Genomic DNA, 13,730 nt, shown 5'->3' with positions numbered 1-13,730 from the left:
ATGTCTCACGGAAGCAGTATAAATCTTTCACATCTGAAACAAATAACACTGTAAAAATTATTTTTAAAAAACTGAACTCCTCCCCACCCTACATTCGCACCGCTAAAACACAAGCAGGTGGCATTTTGAAGCTCATTCGGAAGTTGTTGATGTGGCTTAAATGGCAAATTCTAATCGGAAAGAAGCTGGGAAGCACTGAAAATCTGGCAGAGAGAGAGAGAATGTGTGTGTGTGTGTGTGTGTTTGCGGCAGTTGGGAGTGAGTGTGGGGGAAGTCTCTCTCTGTCTCTGTTTCCTTCAGTGCATAGTAGCGTCACATGGTTGGGATTTGTACCAGATATTCACTTCATGAGGTGATGGGTGAGTGCGTGTGAGTGTAAACAGATGAGCACTTAGGCCTCACCCCCCACCCCTACCCCCATTGGCTCGGTACACTGTTCATGCTGGTTAATAAGACACTTTCCAGCCGCCCCCTCCCCCCCTGCCCCTCTCTCCCTCCTCTCTCTCTCTCTCTCTTCTCATACACACACAAACTCTCTCTCTTTCCCTTTCTGTTTTTTCTCTCTCTCCCACACACACGCGCGCGCATTTACACGTATACGCGCACACTGTGCATAGTCAGAAAAACACACCGCCATTTGGGTACTGTACTCATAGACACCTCAAATAACTTGCTTACTATGTGTACAATTGAGTTGTTGATCAATACCGAACAGAGCGGTGAAACTTCACCTGGGAAGAAAATTACGGTGACTAAAAATCTGCCCCCCCCCCCCCTGCTCCCACTAGTGGTTGACCTCCCTTCTTCTGCACACCCCTGTGGTCCTTTTTCTGAGTGTCTCCAGCCTGCTGTGTGCTCACACCATCGATCTGTCTTTGCGTTTTCTGCTGAATAGTGCTCATAACTTCTCTGAGGTTTTGCCCTTTCCTCCTTATTTCACAACTTCACAGGTGGGTGTTGTTTTCTTTTGTGCGTGTTTTTACAAACTTTTCCCATTTACTTGTTCGAAGGTCTCTCTCTCTGTGTGTGTGTGTGTGTGTGTGTGTGTGTGTGTGTCTGAAGGAATGAATCAGAGTGAACTAATGAGTTAATGAAAGAATGAACAAACTGAAACAAGAGTAATCAGAAATTTGACCCTGTGGATAACACATTTGTGCATGCACATGTATATATGCGTGTGCATGCATTCATGTGTGAGTGTGCCTGTGTGCGGGAAGGCATGTGCACTTGAAAGGAATTTGGATGAAACCCCCCCTCCCCCTCCACCGACCCAAGCCAAGTGGAGAAAAAAGGGGGGCAACAAGCGGATGGAAACAGTCTGACGGGGAGAGAGAGAGGAGGGGGGGAGGGAGTCAGGGAGACGAGTGTAGGTTGTTTGTCAGGCTGTGGAGGGAGGGGGCTTTGGAGGTGGGGAGGGGGTGGTGAAGGGCAGGGAGGGTTACCTGGGGTGTGGGGAGGGGAGGTGTCATTGGCCAAAGCTATGTTTACACAAGTGGCTGCAACCCTGGGCCCTGGCAGCACACCCCTTCTCCCCACACCACTGCTGGTTGGCTGGCTGGCCTTGGAGAAGTTGAGCAGAAGAAAGGGAGGATGGAAGAAAGAGAAAGAAATAATGAGGAAAAAAATAAAGGAAATAAAAAGAACAGGGAACAGAGAACGAGAACTTTAAAGTAAACAAAATGGGGAAAAAATGTGTGTGTGTGTGTGTGTGTGTGTGTGTGTGTGTGTGTGTGTGTGTGTGTACAGAATAGAATAGAATATATTTTATTGTCATGAAACCGTAAGGTTTATAAGACACAAGTGCAATGGTAAATGAATGAATGAATGAATGTGTGTGTGTGTGTGTGTGTGTGTGGCAGAGATAGAGAGGGGGGAGAGTGAGGGAGGCCAGCAGGAATTACCCACATTGTTTGTTCACCTCCCACAACCCCACATGTTGAATTATGGCCTGTGTCTAATGTTTAAAACATTTTCCATTTCTGTTTCGATTTCCCCACTGAAGTTTTGTGGTTATGTGGATGTTTGAGCCAGATATGCTTGTCAGGGGACTTTCAGCTGTAAGATGTTAGTGAAATAAAACAACAGCAACAAAAAAAACAAACAACAACAACCCAACAACAACAATTTTATTGCTAATGTTTTAAAAAAGTGATGCTGTGTTCATGAGAAATAGGCTGACTGGTGTTTCACTCAGACCTGGTTTACCCATTTCATAGATAATTATAGTATATATAACACATGAACTAATATCCATAAAGAAGCAATTCTTGGCCTATTTTATTCACAGTACACATTTCTTTTTTATGTGTGCTTGCACTACAGGAAGCGAAGAAGTCATTTTTCCTCGCCCACATTATTTATTTATAAACTGACATAGGCAGGATGGGGTGACATGGACAAACACATTAATGGTGGAAAAGAATGTGGTGGTGGTGGTGGCGGCGGCATGTGAGGGAAATGTTGAGGTGCAAGGGAGAGAAATACTCTTATATAGTCTTGCCAATAAAGAGTTATGTCCCTTAGTAAGTGACGTTTCTTGATCATGGACTATAGCGGCAGTAAACTGCAGTTCAAAGCCATGCAGTGCCTGCAACACAGAGCACTGTAATGCTGGAAGTAAGAGTACCAGATTCTGGCTGTGTGAATGTTGACGAGTGTGTGATGATCTCACTGACCAGTGTGGTGATGTCATTGAGCTGTGCGTGGTGATGTCACTGACCAGTGTGTGGTGATGTCACTAAGCAGTGTGTGGTGATGTCACTGACCAGTGTGTGGTGATGTCACTAAGCAGTGTGTGGTGATGTCACTGACCAGTGTGTGGTGATGTCACTAAGCAGTGTGTGGTGATGTCACTGACCACTGTGAAATTATGTCACTATCAGTGTGTGGTGCTGTCACTGACCAGGGTGTGGTGATGTCACTAAGCAGCATGTGGTGATGTCACTGACCAGTGTCACTGTGTGTAATGATGTCACTGACCAGTGTCACTGTGTGTAATGATGTCACTGATCAGTGTGTGGTGATGTCACTGTGCGAGTGTGGTGATGTCACTGATAAGTGTGTAATGATGTCACTGATCAGTGTGTGGTGATGTCACTGACCAGGGTGTGGTGATCTCACTGATCAGTGTGTGGTGATGTCACTGTGTGAGTGTGGTGATGTCACTGATAAGTGTGTAATGATGTCACTGATCAGTGTGTGGTGATGTCACTGACCAGGGTGTGGTGATGTCACTGATAAGTGTGTGGTGATGTCACTGTGCGAGTGTGGTGCTGTCACTGACCAGGGTGTGGTGATGTCACTGATCAGTGTGTGGTGATGTCACTGTGCGAGTGTGGTGATGTCACTGATAAGTGTGTGGTGATGTCACTGTGCGAGTGTGGTGATGTCACTGATAAGTGTGTGGTGATGTCACTGTGCGAGTGTGGTGATGTCACTGATAAGTGTGTGGTGATGTCACTGTGCGAGTGTGGTGCTGTCACTGACCAGGGTGTGGTGCTGTCACTGACCAGGGTGTGGTGCTGTTTTAGGTATTTCTTCACAGTGCTGGCGGCCCTTGTCTTGCTGGGAGTGCTGAACGGTCTGCTGTTGTTCCCTGTGCTGCTGTCCTACCTGGGGCCTAAAGGGGAGGTACGTCACAGACATGAGGCACAGGGCAGTGTGTGTACATGTGTGTGTGTGTGTGTGTGTGTGTGATTGAATATGGATTCTTATATAGTGCCTATCCTCGGTCGGATACTATGCTAAGTACTTTACAAACATGGGGTCATTTGCACAACAGGCTGCCTACCTGTATAGAGCCGACTGATGGCTGCCACTTGGCCCTCATCATTCATTTCCTGTGTCATTTAGTCAGATTTCATGCACACTCAGACACACACATACACACTCAGACAGACATGTAACATTTTACATGTATGATTGTTGTTTTTTTTGTTGTTGTTGTTGTTTTTTTTTTTTTTTTGTTTTTTTTTTAACCCAACCATGTAGGCAGCCATATTCTGTTTTCCATAATCCATCGAATGCTGACATGGATTACAGGATTTTTAATGTGCATATTTGATCTTCTGCATGCGTATGCACATGAAGGGGGTTCAGGCACTAGCAGGTTTGCACATATGTAGACCTTGGAGATCATAAAAATCTCCACCCTCTACTCACTGAGATACGAACATGGGACCCTCAGATTGATAGTCCAACACTTTAACCATTCGGCTGTTGCACCGAAGAGAGAGAGAGAGAGAGAGAGAGAGAGAAAGTGTGTGTGCAGCAGATGAATATGGGTTAGAAAACAACTATACACAAACACACACGCACACACACACATGCACACTCACACACACACAGATGCACACTCACACACACATATGCACACGCACACACACACACACACACACACACACACAGAGAGCAAACCTGTACAGGACAAGCGTTCCAAACGTTACATGACCCAGCACCACACGACAACACCTTTCAGACAGATGGCCTTGTTGTTCCTCCCTCCAGGTGATCCCCAAAGGCAACGCGGACCGCCTGTCCACCCCCACCCCGGAACCCTCCCCCAGGCTGCCGCTGCGTCACGTCCGATCCTCCTCCTCCTCTGTCTCCTCCTCTTCCTCTAGAGGGCGCCGCGTGTACCCCCGCAGGAACTCTGACATTTCTCTGTCCACCATCACAGAGGAGCCCACACAGTACTCATCACATGAGATCATCGTGCAGCCTGAAGTGGTGGTGGAAACGACAACCGTGCCGAATTCTGGTGTGGCTGCCACCGGGGGTGGTGGTGAAGGTGGAGGGGGTGATGGTAGCAGGTCAAGTCGAGCCAAGGACTATGTGGAAGACGACACTATCAGTAGCAGCAGTTGTGATAGCGGCATTAATGTGAGTGGGGGACCCATGTCTTGTTGGAAATAAACTGTGATGTGGTGTGTGTGTGTGTGTGCGTATGAAACCATCAAAATCATTATTGTTTATTATGGTAAATATTAATCTTGTATGTTATCTGCGATGACTACATCAAGGTATGTAAGCAAATGATAAATGCAATAATAATCAGTTTCCATAGGGGAGAGATGTTTTAGTGGAAATACTATGAAAACTCAGGTTTTTTAATGGGTGTTGTATTTCATTTATTTCCAACTTAAGAACTGAAAATGGCAAGTCATCTGCAATAGTGTGAAAGCATGTGAAAGTGATATTTGTTCCAAATCTCACATATTTTGTCTTGTTTTTTCTGCACCGTCTCTGATGTGTGCGTCTTTGACCCAGTTCTGATTTCTTTAAAAAAGTAGGTGGTGTACCTTATGCAGTGTGTTGCCTTATAGGCTGAAAATTACGGTCCTGGCTTTATAAAACTATGCCCAGTGAAAATGACCAGTAGGGTGTGATTTGACCAAGCTGAGTGACCAAGAATAAGTGTGTGCTGTGCAGGCTATACCAGTCACCCTCTTACAGCTGCCCTCAACCAGCAGCAGTGGTCAGCCCACCACTGTCACCAAAGTGAAGGCCACAGCCACAGTGAAAGTGGAGGTGCACACGCCTTGTCCAGGTCAGTAGTTTGGTTCTGAGAGAAAAAGTGCAGTATGGTGTGGAGCCAAGCATGGGGTGTGTGTCTGTGTGTCCGTGTTGTGTCTGATGATTTTTCACTGTTGCCATTTTTATCTTTAACAACAAAACATTCACAATGTGGGTACCAATGATCAGTGAAGAGATGGATAGTTTTCAGGTTGAGGGACTGGTTAGAGATTGGTGTGGAGTTGTTTTAAAAGCAGTATGTGGATCATTCAGCACACTTGACACGTTGCCACTGAAACTGTAGAGTTGTGGTGAAGTGACAGGAATCTGGGATCAGATGTGGGAGTCAATCCACGTCAGTTTTTGGTGAGATATGGAAACATAGATATACTAGGCACACACTGTCCCAAAGGCAGAACTGTACTGCCCACATGGTGGGTTGGGTAAAAACAATAATTCACAAAGCCAGAAGATGGGAGACAATCCTTTTTCTATAATGTGAGATGAGATCAGAGGGAGTGGTGTAAGCTGCAGAGTAAGGACTGTAAGAATGCTCATTGTTCTGATGGTTTGCTTGGGTAAAGATGAAGGGACATGAAGGGGAATCAAGCAACACAACACTCTTTCAAACCTTGCTGTGTGCAGCAGAGAGGCTGCCCCAGACTGGTTTCGTCAACTGTTTTTTTCCTCTTTGAATTAGTTTTGAATTGCTTTCATGATCACATTTGTTACTCTGTGCAAACTGTGCCTGCTGGATTGTTTCCATGTGGATGTCTCACAGCACTGTTTGTCTTCAAACTGAGTGAGTGATAAGGTCTTTGCCATCTTTCTCTTTTTCAGGTGCTGTCAGCCAGGAGCACACATACAAAAGCAAGCGTCGGAAAATGCGACAGTTGAAAGAGAAGGAAAGTCAGGGACGTAGACGACTTTCAGAGGAAGACTCTGAGTGCTAGCTTTCACTCGGCAATGCTGTTTGTGAGTAGACTTTTTAAAATTCCATTTTTATACAATTTCGTTTACTGTTAGATAAAGCAGTAGTATATGTTTTCAGTATGACTCCGAATAAAACAGAAGTTTTTGTCATAGTCAGTATTTCTCTTATTTTTCAGGTACTGTTAAACAAAATAGATCAGATTGTGTGATTCTTCTTCCTCGTTCGCCTCCCGTTAGATGAGCAGCCTGGTGTCCTCGATGAAGGCTGCCGTCCATCGCAGCTCCTCCAGGGTGCCGTACAGCTTGGCTTCCACTGCTGTCGGTGTTGGCCAGTACTTCCTCCTGGATGCTGCATGCGTCATACAGTCTTGAAGGATGTGGTCGGTTGTCATTGGTCCTCTCACCACAAGTGCACTCTCCACTCTGTCCAATGGCAAATTTTGTGTGCATGTGGTGGAGCAGACGGTTGTGTCCAGTCCTCAGGCGGAAGATCTTGACCTGTTCCCGTCGTTCCAGCAAATGGTATCTGTCTCCTGGGTTATATTCGCTGGAGGCGCAACTTTATTTCTTACTGTGTCTTGATGATTGTCCTAATTTTATTATATGACACCAGTTTGTTGGCCTGCCCCTTCTGTGCACAGTCTATTGCCAGAATGTCCGCTTTTTCGTTGCCTCTGATGACACAGTGTGCTGGTACCCATTGTATCACCACTTTCTCCACTCTGGCACTCAGGGCAACAAGGGCTGAAGTGAGATGGTTCTGTTCTTTGCAGCGGGAGTTCTTGAGGGCTTGGAGCATGGAGAGAGCGTCTGAGAACACTACCACCTGCCCTGTTATTCTTGTGCAGTTCTGCGAGACTGTTGTGGCTGCCTCACAGAGGGCTTCTCGCTCAGCTTGAAAGTTTGTGGAGTATTTTCCTGTTGGAATTGCAATTTCTTCATCTCCATCTTTGTATTGGAGGAAGATTCCAGCTCCACCATCCCTCGTTGCTTCTGTGGCGGAGCCATCTGTAAAGACATGGGTCCAGTCTTCCTGGAGGTTACTGGTTGCAGATGTACTCCATGGCCGGGGCCTTCTTTTGGGTGTCTGACTGTGTTCCTCTCTTCTCCACTCCGGGAATTCTGGTGACTACTGTTGGGAACACCTGCCTCTTCCAACATGGGTGGGTGATATTTGCTGGGATAGGCTTTGCTTCGTGTTCCATCAAGACTGGGGTTTGTTTCAAGGCGTCTTGACTGGTGGATGAAGCAGCCTCTTTTCAGCTGGCTCTTGGTGGGTCTGCTCATTCTGTTGTTCACTGGATGGTTTTCAAGGCGTTTGAATTTTGCTGCCTGGATGAGGATCTTTGTGTCACTTCTGTCCTCCAATGACTGTAGCCCAGTGGTCTCCTCCATCTTGAGGATTGGGGTGGATCTCATGGTGCCAGTTGTGACGCACTGAGCTTGGTTCTGTATCTTGTATTGTGTGATTAATGATAAAAGTGTGATTATAAACTTGTGGTGTCTCACTCCCTGTTGCTGTGTAACTTAGACACTGGAACTCTGCCACATCAGGCAGCTGGAAAAGATCCATTAGCACTGCCTTTGCAGAATTTGTGACATCAGTGTATTTGAATGTGAAGTACAATAGCAGAAGAACTATAGATTTGTTGTTGTTTGTTCCAGATGTTGTTACTTTTGTCTCCTGATGTGCCAACGCTGCTGGACCTGCAAGCCCCACATTGACAGGAACATAGACACCTCCACACCAGTGTGTGTGTGTGTGTGTGTGTGTGTGTGTGTGTGTGTGTGCGTGTCTGTGATCTTATGTGTGTTCAGTGGAGGGAGTGTAACTGGTGTGGGGTGGGGGAAGGGTGGGCAGAGTGAACAGTGCAACCTCTGATCTGTTCTGCATGGACTTGGTCGCTGACCGGTATTGGTGGCGCATCAATCAGCACGCTCCCTCCGACATCTACCTCGCTTCCTTTGGTTCTAACTGCTGTGCTTGACATGTCATCTGGACTGTGCACCCAGCCATTTCACACGTCTGCTTGTTTTCTGCATCTTGCTATCAAGATCCTCAACTTCTGTTTCGCCATTATTTAGAGAAAAAAGGAATGTAGTGGTACTTGTGTGCTGCAGGGAGGTTTTCTCAGAAAGCTATAGAGAGGAAGAACACCAACCAACTGATGGTATCTGCAGATAGAAATGTTGCAGTATCAACCAACACTGTTAAAGTGCACTTCAGTGTTACAGTGCTATGCCATTCCGCTCAGCTACAGAGATTGGTGACACGCAGCTTCAAGGTCGCAGGATCACCTGGTTTTCCTCCTCTCACTGTTCTCCTGACTGCAGAATTCACACCTTGTCACCATCACTTGTTCAATTATTTTTAGTGGGGGAGGGATGGTTGGATGAAAACACCAGACATCAAGGAGACGGATGTGTCCCAAGACATTGACATGGCAGAGTGGTTGATGTGGACAGGTGAAATCAGGTATAGGGTTCAGGTGATGTGGACAGGTGAAATCAGGTATAGGGTTCAGGTGATGTGGACAGGTGAAATCAGGCACAGGGTTCAGGTGATGTGGACACTGTTAGTCACTGTCTTGCTGCCCTGCCTCCTGTGTGTGATGAGAACTGGTGACAGCAAGAAACCTTACTATCCACCTGCTTGGAGCTTTAAATTGTGACAAATGACACTCATCTGTCTTGTACAGTGAAGCACGTGTGGCCTTCAGCGATACTGACTGGGTCTTCCCATGAGAGCTGATGTGTAATTTAAAAAGATGGCAGGGCTGCAGAGAGGACAGCCTTGGTCATCTGGGTCAAACGAATACCTCATGTTTGTACAAAGATGTGGAGAAACGTGCATGCCTGTACTGGAGTTTTCCTGTGTGATATCATGCTGTTTGTAGATGTTTGCACATAGGTGTACAGTGGATACCATTTAACAATGGTGTACTTGTGATCGAATGTTACAGACAGTTTTGGGGCATACTGCTATCCATTCACCTGATTATCTTCAGGCATGCAAGTGTGTATGTGTGAGTGTGTGTACAAATGCAAGTGTAAAAGGTGGTATGAGTGATACAACCTGCAGAAACTAAAGTTCTGATGATGACAGAGGCCTGTTGTTGAAGGCAACACAAAAAGCAAATGAGGTTCAGGTTAACCATAGAGCTGGCCAAAGTTTTGGATATGGTCAAGCTGAGCATTTGCACTCTGGTGAAGAAAAAAAAATCTGAACAATTCATCCTCAGGTTTACGGGTAAATTGAAATGAAAACACAGAATGAGAGTCGTTGTGTGTGCAGTTTCTGTATGTGTGTGTGTGTTGTGTGTGTGTGTGTGTGTGTGTGTGTGTGTGTGTTCCTTGTTCTCTCGGTCACTGACTGAATGACACAGCGTGGTTATTTATTGATGTATTCTGTGAAGCTGACTGGCCAAGGACTGCTTGTTGTGGCGGTATATATAATTGTTCTGTACAGAAAAAGACAAGCAGTTTCTAATCAGAGAGCAAGTGGCATGATCATCTGCTGAAAATGCAAATTGTTGTCATTTAATTTCTGGGCTGTTTGGTCCTGTGGGCTGTTTGGTCCTGGGCTGTTTGGTCCTGTGGGCTGTGATTGAGAGGTCTGGGTGCATGGTGTGGTCCTGCCTGTGTGTTGCTCACCATGTGAGTGAGTGAGTGTGAGTGCATGTGTGTGTGTGTGTGTGTGTGTGTGTGTGTGTGTGAACATGATCAAATTGAATTGTACTTTTCTTTATGCTGGTCAGTATGAAAGTAGATAGATCCTGAATGTGCATCAGCTTGAGTCTTCACATATGTGATACATGTGTATGTGTGTGTGCATGTGTGTGTGTGTGTGGTTTATGATGTGTCAATGACTATCATGTTTGCATAAATGTTTGTAGGAATGAGAATGGAAGGAGGAAGACAATGTGTGTGCATAAGTGAGGGAGAGTAAAAATGCATGACATTTTGTAAGAATAAATGTGAGTCACTTTGTTATCACAAATAGTTGAAAATACTCTAGCTTTTTACTTGAGGAATAAAGACAAAATAAGCCTGTATTTATTGGTTATATGGTCGTATACGAGAAAGATACATGTGAAATCCATGGCAAGACACGAAATCTAGTGGCTGATGTGGTTGCTGATGTGTGCACGTGGGAGTTGTGTTTTGTCATTTGGGGAGGGGTTCTGGAATGGCCAGTGGATCGGAATGCATCTCCATTTTTGCTGAACATGCCCAGTGATTTTTTTGTAATTAAATATTCCCCCCACCAGTTCCCCACCTATGCATTTACCCATTTGAAGAAAAAAGAGCTAATCGTACAATACTTCATATGTTGATAATGTTCACCCATCCATTGGTTTATTATGTGAAGGGAGTAACGCAAACTGCATGGTGAGGTGAGAGTGGTTGTGGAGGGGGTGTCGGGTGTGGGGGGGTGGGGGGTATGAAGGGACAAGGGGTAGAGGTGAAAAGAATGGAGGGCATGATGAGTTCAAGGCATTTGCATTATGTACTGTTGCTGATCTGTGTGTCCAATACTTTGGAGTCCTCCTAGTGCAAAGTAAATTACAAAGCGGGTAAATTCTTCATTGTAGTTATTCTCAACAGAATTCATTTTCCCTGTGTTTGCGGGTATTAGCTACATGAATGTGTCTTTTGTTGTTTTGTTGTTTGTCTGTTAACTAAACATCATACCGTGATTTTTCTTGCCACCTCTCTCAGTAAGGAGAAATCTCATTTACAGTATTCCTCTTTGTGATGTCTCACATGGTTTCACTATAGTAGACAACAGCACAGATTTGGAAATCCTTTCTTTTAAATCCATTTTTCTTAATTCAGTTTTCGGCAGCTGTTAGGTAATTTTGATTATTCAGTGCTTTAACAGGATACAGAGTTAGTTTCATTTTGAAGAAACTGTTTTGACATGGGAATCAAGTTAGGAAAAACCATGGTGAGTCAAACTCAGGTTGCTGAATGATAGGGTAATACTTGTTCTTTCCCCCGGTCAGCAGAACCTCATATTGCTTTTAGTAATATCTATACATTTATTCATTTTTAATGGCAAATTTCATATTAAATACATAAAGCTTTTTCGGTAATTTTGTTGCATAAGATATAAATCAACCAATAGTATTTTACTATTTATTCAAACACTTCTTATCCATTGAAGAACAAATACAGTGCAGCAATAATTGAATAAACATGAAAGCATGGAGCACAAGCAGGAACGTGTTAGGCATACTATTCATATTTGCACTGACACACACGGACGGAGATTTGAGTGTCAGTGTCACCCCTGTGCATACTCGCACAAGGCATTAGTCTTTACTAATGTGTTCCACCTTTTGATTCCTTTGCAAAGTGTCCATATCTCTAGATGCCTATAATCTATGTTTGTCTGCTTGTAATAGATTCAGTTTTTAATTGTCCATTGATGGCTACAGACCAAAGAAAATGGTATGTTTTATCTTTTTGTTGATGAATCACATATATTGCCATCATTGTCCTCAGGTGGTTTGTTTCTTGTGCATTTGTGGATAACAAACTGCTTTCTGATCTTGATTTATTACATCTTTGGTGCTATTTTTGTCTTGTCTTATTCTACACTTTTTTTTTTTGTTTGTTTGTTTTGTTTTCAAGATTTAGTGCAGACAGTTTGATGTAAAAATTGGACATATAAAATTAATGACATGTGCTTTCATGAAATTCAAACTGAATGAGTTTATTCTTGCATAGTAGTGAATATTTCTAAAAAGAAAAAGGAATTTGATTTTTCAAGTGTGAAGGCCACAAAAAATCTGTCACCACTATCAGTTATCATCATTTCAGCTTTTCAAGGGAACATTTTAGACAACATTATCAGTTGCATATACAAAAAGTTTATAACTGCATGTTGATGACTGGAATTGTGTACAGGGCAGTATGTGTTTGAACTTAGTATGTAAATGCAATTATGTAAATGCAATATGAAGCATAATCACCATCTTATTCTGTAAACTTTTCAAAGCAGTGTACATCATCTTGTCACCGATTGTGATGAACTGAGCTGTCGTCATGAACTAGAAATGAATATTTATTATTTACATTATATACTGGTAGCTTTGTTCGGAATTATTTGTTGTACATTTCAAACAACAAAATATCAGTATTTTATGGGGCTGGGGGTTGTGGAAGTGTGTTGTTTACCGTGGTGGATGTTGTCTTGTTTTGTCACTGTATCACTTGTTTGTGTCCCCAGACTGGGTTATGATAACAAATACCTCATCCATAGGGCAGTTGGGCGAGCGTTGATCGCTTCAACTGAAAGTAACTCTGGCAAAGGTGCACACACACACACACACACACACACACATTTTTTTTTCAATCACATGTTTGCACATACACATCCATAGAGGTTTAGGAAGTTTGATGGGGATGGAAGGAAAAGAATGTTGAAAAGACTGACTGGTACTCAGTGATAATGATGCTAAAGTGAAATGATTTCTCAAAGTATGCATGTTGATATCTGTATGTATCATGAAGGTATCTGTGTGTGTGTGTGTGTGTGTTCGCTAAGGGTTCAAGAAAAGAAAAATGCATTAACATATTTCCACAACAGAGAACAGTGCAGTAACACTTTTCAATGAAAACCGTTCGTTTGCACGGCATTCACTTTGCAACACACACCCTTTGCCAGAGGGTCAGGTCTGTGATAGGCCCTGTGTGTGTGTACGTTTGTTTCTGCACGTCTCTGGTGACGTCAGTCATGGCGTTGTCCCAGAGGCCCTATATGTTGACCCCCAACACCCCCCGACCCCCAACATCTCCCTTACCCCTCTGGGCATTCTGCACTGTACAGATGTCAGGACCGTTACAGACAGCTGTAGCCAAAAATCCTGACAGTGAAAAAAACAAAAGAAAATTGTTCATCACAGTATGTTTGGTGTCATATACTGTACCTCACAGTATGGTTCATTGTTATTGTTTATTTGTGATCGTTTGTCAGGTCCGTGCTGAAAACAGGTTCATGGCTTCCCATCATGTGCTGAGGGATTCTGACACAACAAACCACTCTAGTTGTACGTGTTGTTGTTTCTGTAGTTCACGAAAACCAAAATTATCGTCCACAGTGCAATGCTAGGTTGGTGGTCCGCTGCCACAATCCACAGCGTTATGTGTTGCCTGTCGCGATTGGCTTCATAACTGTCAACTTCGCGTTGATTGGTTGGTCCACTCCAGGGACATTTTGAGTGCAAGGAACGACCACATTTGAAGCATTCAAATAAAATCAAAACAAAATGTTT

The 13,730-nt window shown here is 44.0% G+C and overlaps 1 protein-coding gene across 3 annotated transcripts in view; it reads left to right on the top strand.

Moving 5' to 3' along the window:
• LOC143279988 (protein patched homolog 1-like) overlaps nucleotides 1–13,729 on the top strand; it is a 156,756-nt gene extending 143,027 nt beyond the window's left edge. For 2 of the 3 annotated variants that reach the window (XM_076584392.1, XM_076584393.1), the window contains exons 24-28: nucleotides 3,531–3,630; nucleotides 4,507–4,881; nucleotides 5,431–5,548; nucleotides 6,355–6,489; nucleotides 8,113–13,729. In XM_076584392.1, coding sequence (XP_076440507.1) covers nucleotides 3,531–3,630; nucleotides 4,507–4,881; nucleotides 5,431–5,548; nucleotides 6,355–6,467 — 706 coding nt within the window. In that variant the 3' untranslated portion in view covers nucleotides 6,468–6,489; nucleotides 8,113–13,729. The remainder of the gene's footprint in view (nucleotides 1–3,530; nucleotides 3,631–4,506; nucleotides 4,882–5,430; nucleotides 5,549–6,354; nucleotides 6,490–8,112) is intronic. The other variant, XR_013054979.1, reaches the window with a different exon arrangement.
• The last annotated feature ends 1 nt before the right edge of the window (nucleotide 13,730 follows it).

The sequence above is a fragment of the Babylonia areolata genome, chromosome 3 (assembly GCF_041734735.1).
Source record: "Babylonia areolata isolate BAREFJ2019XMU chromosome 3, ASM4173473v1, whole genome shotgun sequence".
NCBI lineage: Eukaryota > Metazoa > Mollusca > Gastropoda > Neogastropoda > Buccinidae > Babylonia > Babylonia areolata.
Note: the sequence above shows the minus strand (reverse complement) of the source record. Positions and strands in the feature narration are given on the sequence as shown.